A 7,013-nucleotide genomic window follows, 5' to 3' on the forward strand; every position below is an offset into this window, starting at 1 on the left:
ATTACAGACTCGAAAAGCTTTGGAAAATGGTTCACAAAAAAAATAGGCACGAAAAATCACGTTTTTTTTTGTTTAAACTGCATTTTGGGATAATAAATAAATCTTTTGAGGAATTTCATTGGCACCGTCGAAAAGAGGAGATCTTAAGCAATAAAAATATATGTGTCTCAATTTTTTCTAGTGTTGAATAGTCTTAGTTATTGGCCGTTGAAAAGCGGTGTCCCGGTAGTGGCGTTTTGGCCGTTTAAGGGTTAAATCCTTTCACAATTCTTAAAAACTTATACTTTTTTTGGTATAAAATTTGCGAAAATCTAAATTTTTACATTATTAAATACAATTTTATATTGATTTTTAATCTTTTCAAAATCCTCTAAATTACTCTGGAAATCACTCCAATTGTTCTACAAATAATAATTGTTCAATTCTTATTTATACATCAAAATTCAACAACTTCACTTACAAATTAATCATTTTTCAAATATAACAATTCAAATCGTAACGCTCAATGTTTAAAAGCTCCTTGACATTTTAACGATCCAAGGATTTCTATTTCAAACAACTCAATTTAAAATCATTTACATTTTTTTATGACTATGGCTTTTGAATTGAACCAGTTTAATTTCTAACGTTGAACTCTGAAAATTCTTCAAATTTGAGCGGATTTAGAATCGTCTTAACAAATAAATTATTGTTCATTTTTTGATACTTCAAGTACAGTTCAATTTTTAAAATAATTAATTAAATTATATTTACAGTTGATTAAATAAAAAATTTTTATATCAAAATTGTGCAATTGCAAACGCTTTTAATTTTCAATTGTTTAAGTCTTTCAAGAATGCGTTTTTAAATTTTTTAAATTAAAAATGCAGGCTTAGAATAAAAATCTGAATTTCAAAATTTAGTTGAGTAACATATATACGAATTCCGTATTATAAACTGAAGGATATCATAATTAAAGTAGATAAAAATTCAATCGTTTTAAAAATGGTCAAAAATGAACTTTGACAGACTTTTCTTCTAAAATTGGTAAAATTCCCGAAATATAGGAGGTTGAATCTGGACAAAATTAATAAATCTTACACTATATGATAAATAATAATTAGAATTATTGCAAGTTTGCTCACTCTATTGGCATCGAGATATAATATCTCTAATGTTCTTTCGTAGATGAACACATCGGGTGGTACATCGTACAGATTGCAATGATTTAATTGCAACTCGCAAATATCTTCTTCTTGTGCTCTCAAGCATGCAGTGCATTGCCACCAAGCACTACCCATTTCACATCCAACTTTGATTTTTGGTCAGCCTACTCATGAAAGTTAGAGATAATTTTATTTATTTTGCATCTGTAAACAAGAACAAAATAGTGAGTAGTCAGAGATAAAAGGAGAGATATTTTTAATCTTAAAAATAATTGTATACAGTAATTTAGTTAATAATCAATATTCCACTCTTTAAAACTGCAATTTTCTATACAACTTTACATTGTTATCAAAAACGAAAATTTCCAATGGAATTTTTTTTTATTTACATAATTTTGGCATAAACTACTTTACAAAAAACAAAAAGATTAATTCCGTTTTTCGAATGATCAGAAAGGAAATGTGTAAATTAAGCGATATTTATTTTTAAATATCTCTAAAAATAGGGGAAAGGCTGAAAATTTATTTGTAATAGAAAAGAAGAAGCAATCTTTTTATAAGAAATGTTATACCTTTAAATAGGTGAAATGATTTTTTAACGATTTATGCCATTAGAGAATATATTTATAAATGTTACATATACTTAAGTCGTTGAAAATCCATTCAAGGCGATATATAAAAGTTCGACAAGAAAATGTCCCGGAAGTTAGATCCGCAAACTTATTTTTTCTAAAAAATTTAAGTTGTGCTAAATTGTGCTAGACTTGTGCTCATTTGTGCCGTAAATAGTTTTTTGAAAAATCAAAAATTACGGGCACAATTTTTGAAAAACGTTTTTTTTTTTTGCTAGATCCGCAACTTCTTACTAGAGTAAAAAGAAAGGTTGTGCTACGCGGCTTGAAGTATACACAATTTTGTGCAAGAAATAAAAATTCCAAAAACCTAACCGTTTCAAAAAAAAAACAAAAAAAATTTATTATTTTTAAAATTGCGAAAAATTAAAACTTGTACAGGTTTGTGTTCGATAAATGCAGTCTTTATTCCTTCTAACAAAATTACGTGAGATCAACAGTTCTCATACGAAAACTCAGAATGTAAAACTCAAAAAACATAAAAGATCCAAAAATAACTGAATTTCGAAAAAATGAATCTTGTGCTGAGTTGTTCTCGACAAATGCTGTCTTTATTTCCTCTAACAAAATTACGTGAGATCAACAGTTCTCTTACGAAAACTCAAAATGTAAACTCAAAAAACACGAAATTTTCAAAAATAGTCAAATTTCGAAAAATTGAAACTTGTGCTGAGCTGTCTCGACAAATGCTGTCTTTATTTCCCCTAACAAAATTACATGAGATCAACAGTTCTCATATTAAAACTCAAAATGTAAAACCAAAAAACATACAAGATCCAAAAATGAGTAAATTTCGAAAAAATAAAAATTCTGATAAGTTGTGCTCGATAAATGCAGTCTTTATTCCCACTAACAAAATTACGCGAGATCAACCGTTCGCATACGAAAACTCAAATTGTAAACTCAAATAACACGAAATGTCCAAAAGCATAAGTTTCATTTTTTCGAAATTTGACTATTTTTACACATTTCGTGTTGTTTGGGTTTACATTTTGAGTTTTCGTATGAGAACTGTTGATCTCGCGTACTTTTGTTAGAAAGAGTAAATATTGCATTTATCGAGTACAAACTAGCACAAGTTTTAGTTTTTCGAAGTTTCAAAAAATAATACAGTTTTTTGTTTTTTTTTTAAACGGTTAGGTTTTTGGAATTTTTATTTCTTGCACAAAATTGTGTATACTTCGAGCCGCCTGGCACAACCTTTTTTTTTTTACTCTAGTAAGAAGTTGCGGATCTAGCAAAAAAAAACGTTTTTCAAAAATTGTGCCCGTAAGTTTTGATTTTTCAAAAAACTATTTAAGGCACAAATGAGCACAAGTCTAGGACAATTTAGCACAACTTAAATTTTTTAGAAAAAATAAGTTTGCGGATCTAACTTCCGGGACATAACAAGAAAATGTGATAAATAAACAATATTTATATGGTTTAAAATCACTCTCATATTCAAGAATAATTTCTATTTCAACAATTCCATTCTTAGTAATGCAATTGTTAACTACCCTCTTTAATGCTATTAAAATAAAATTACAAATAGTTTTACGGAAATATTTTAAATTTGCAAAAAAAAAATTAATTTTTAAAGGTTCAGCTAAATAAGATTTTTGCTTTAAAGTTTTACGCAAATCCTAAATAATCTAGTTAAAAATAAAACTTTGAGTTTGTACATTTAAATTAAAACATGTCCACCTTCTGATACTACTTTTCAAGTCATTATATAAAGTTTTTTAACTGTTCCAATTTCATGTTGGATAACAACCTACGTCTGCAGTTCCCAAATTTGCAGTATTTTTAAAATTGTATTAACTTCAAGTTTTTATAAAAAGTGTTTATGTATATACTACATACCCTACTTCTAAAAATCATAATTTCGTGAATGTAAAACGAACAATGGTTCTGATAAGTACAATTTTTCATAGTACGGAGCCATTTAAGTATTAGATTTTTTTAAACAATCCACTCGGAATATGCACACACTTTCGTGAGTTTATTATAAATTATGTGATTTTCGGTCCTTGAAAATATCTAAATGTGTAAAAATAGTACTATTCAAATGTAAAATACAATAAACATTTTTTCATTAACAAAAGTAACTTTATTTAAGGATAAATAATTTCTTAATTGTACAAGTTTTTAGGGATTTAATTAATATATTTAATAGAAGGCTTTGATAAATTATATTGCAAGATATGTACAAATAGATAAAATGAGGAGATTTTTCACGAAAATAGGGTAGTATATTCTATTAAGTTATTTGTGTGAATACAATATAAAATTGTTGTACCAACATGAGGAATTTTCAACAGAGAATCTCCTACTAAACAGTTAAGTTTTCAACTGGAAAATATGAATTATTAACAACAACAAATGTTAATTTCCAACAGAATTCTTTAATTTAGAAGCTAAAAACGAATTTTCTAACAAAATAATTTATTTTCTAACCCAAAAAAGGCAAGTTTTTAAAATATACATGAATTTTCAGTCAAATAGATAAATTTCCAACTAAAAAAATAAATTTTGAACTCACAATAGAATAGTTAAATTTATGTACGTTTGTACATTTATGTATTTTTAACAAAACAGTTAAATTTTCAACTAAGAAGATGAAATTTCTAACAAAAAATACGATTTTTCAAACAGATAGTTTCATCTTAAATCAATATATATATTAATTTTTAATGAAACACTCGCATTTTCAGCCAAAAAAGATGACATTTCTAAAATAACAGATTAACTTTTAAACAAAAAAGATCAATTTTCTACTGAAAAAGTTCAAATTTCAACATGAAGTAGAATAGTCAAATGTGACTATGTGAATTTATGCCTTTCTGAAAAAAATAATTGAAATTTCAACCGAAAAGATGAATTTTCAAGAAACAAAAATTCGATTTCCTCCAAAAATAACGACTTTTCAAGAAACAAAATACATAGATATTCAACTAAAAAAGGTGAATTATTAAGCAAAAAGATTAATTTTATACGGAAAAAGTCACATTTCATATTTTCAAAATATTTTAAACTGTTTCGGATTTAAGTTTTTTTATTTTTTTAGAGTTTGTATGCATATTCTAGTTCTGATAGGATAATTCTGCAGATGTGAAAAGACCAATGGTTCTCATACTTCTTGGTTTATTCTTCTTATTTTAAAATTTAACTACTAGGTTTTAAATTAATTTCTTTCATTGAATATTTAATTTGTTTGAAAATTCGTTTCTGGTTGAAAAGTATTTTTTAACTGAAAATTGAACTCTTCCACTTTTAGTTTAACGTTCATCTTATTTTTATTAGAAAAAATTCATTTCTTTTCAACAAAATAGTTCAATTTTCCACAAAAGAAATTAATTTTTAACTATTAAATATATAATTTTTAACAAAAATGAAAGAGTTAAATTTTCAGCTAAGCATGATGAATGTAAAAAATTGAATTTTTCAAATCAAAGATGAATTAAAAAAAAAGAAGATATTATTTTCTTTTATTTAAAACTTGACTGTATTTTCTGTAATTTTTTAAATCTTAATCTATATTTTTAATCAAGGTTAATTTACCTTAAAATCTGATTCTAATTTTTTTAAAATCTGGTAATTGAAAAGTCACAGCATTATGAAATTTAAAGATCTGATACCTCATTTACTTTTTTTTGTATCCCTATCTAGAATCTCGTTTGTTTTGCATATCAAGTTCTCTGGACGAGACTTTGAAATATGTAAATTAGTTGGATTAAAGGTCGTTTAGAGTAGCCGACGCATTACGGATCGATTTTATTATTCGGTTTATATAATATTTTTTTAAAGCCAAATCTGTCGCAAAGTTTAAACCAAATCTAAAGTTTATTATTAAAAATTAAATATTTCAAAAATTGAGTGAATACTAATTTTATGTGGTGTTAAACGAGACTAAGATTAGACATTTTTCGAAATTTTCCTGATTCTCGCAGTTTAAAAAATCTGCAACTATTCAAATAACATCTCCAACAAAATGTTCTCATATAACATTTAAAAAATGCACATAAAAGAATTTATACAATTTTAGTGAAAAATACATTTTAAAAACCAACACACTTTTAAGAAAAATAAGGAGCATACAATTGGTTAGAAATTCAAGTAGAACTTTCAAAAAGTAAATAAAAGAAACAAACAATTAGCAAATTCGACAATAGAAAGAGACAGTAACTGATGAATGAGAAACAAACGTCATATAAAATAACAATGGTGAAATTCAGAATCAATGCAACAATAAAATATAATTATCAATTCTGATCTTCCACCTTACTCACATGAAGAAATGAAAACTGGAGTGAAAACGAGAAGAAAATGATTGAACAATAAAATATCTTACCCAAGTGTGGCCGTGACCCGACGAAGATGATCGCCTGAAGTCATTGAATGAATGAATAACAAACAATTAATATACGTCCGACTTGGGTATAATAAATGACTGCCAATCCCAAAATAGTAAAATCGATTGTTATTCCTTCATTTTCTCCTAGCCGGTCGCGTCAGTCCTATCTTGGGAATCATCGTGGTCCAGGATGACGATGAACTTGACAATCGTCACCATCTCACAGGACCGGCTGCGTCATCTTCATCTTGACACAAAAGATGACAAAAGAATTGAAAAAAAAATCACTCGTTTTCGGGAGCCCGGCGGTATTGTCTCTCCCGAGTTGATATAATTAGCACACTAACCACTACTGTCACAATGTCACATTTGATATCGATTGATGAACACGAGAGTGACGACCTCGAGCGAGACACACGCCATTTTACGAAAAAAAATCAACTTTTCATTGGTGTGTGAGAAGCACTAGCGAATCGCGAAAAGGATCTCTCTATGCTACTATGTGCTGTTCTGAAATTCGTGACAATGTGTTTATACTATAAAAATAAACAGAGAGAGATGAAGATAGTGCAGAAAGACGCCGCGATTCTATTGGTTTCTAAAAAAAATTATCCAATCCCGTTCGAATCTACACATTCCATTCCAAACATAACCGCTACGAGGGAAATGTAAAAGAATGTTTGCCAATGTTTGGAAACAGTGGAGTTTACCAGCCGCTAGGTAGCGTTAGCGGTTTTAGTCAAATTTCTGCGAAAATTCAAATTGGATAAATGAAACTTTATTATAAATTTATGAAAAAGAGTATGTAGTTCATCCATAAAATGAAGGAAAAGTTTAATTTATTCCACTTAAAAAGAAAACATTTAATAATTTAATTGCTGATCAATTTTTCTTGCATAC

At 27.4% G+C, this 7,013-nt stretch overlaps 1 protein-coding gene across 1 annotated transcript in view; it reads right to left on the bottom strand.

Moving 5' to 3' along the window:
- Positions 1-6,599, bottom strand: part of LOC117175176 (protein lap1-like) — a 47,946-nt gene extending 41,347 nt beyond the window's left edge. The window contains exons 1-2 of the mRNA XM_033364783.1: positions 6,111-6,599; positions 1,125-1,349 (exon numbers count right to left, since the gene is read on the bottom strand). Coding sequence (XP_033220674.1) covers positions 1,125-1,280 — 156 coding nt within the window. The 5' untranslated portion in view covers positions 1,281-1,349; positions 6,111-6,599. The remainder of the gene's footprint in view (positions 1-1,124; positions 1,350-6,110) is intronic.
- Positions 6,600-7,013: the final 414 nt, after the last annotated feature.

Source organism: Belonocnema kinseyi, chromosome 6 (assembly GCF_010883055.1).
Source record: "Belonocnema kinseyi isolate 2016_QV_RU_SX_M_011 chromosome 6, B_treatae_v1, whole genome shotgun sequence".
Taxonomy (NCBI): Eukaryota; Metazoa; Arthropoda; class Insecta; order Hymenoptera; family Cynipidae; genus Belonocnema; species Belonocnema kinseyi.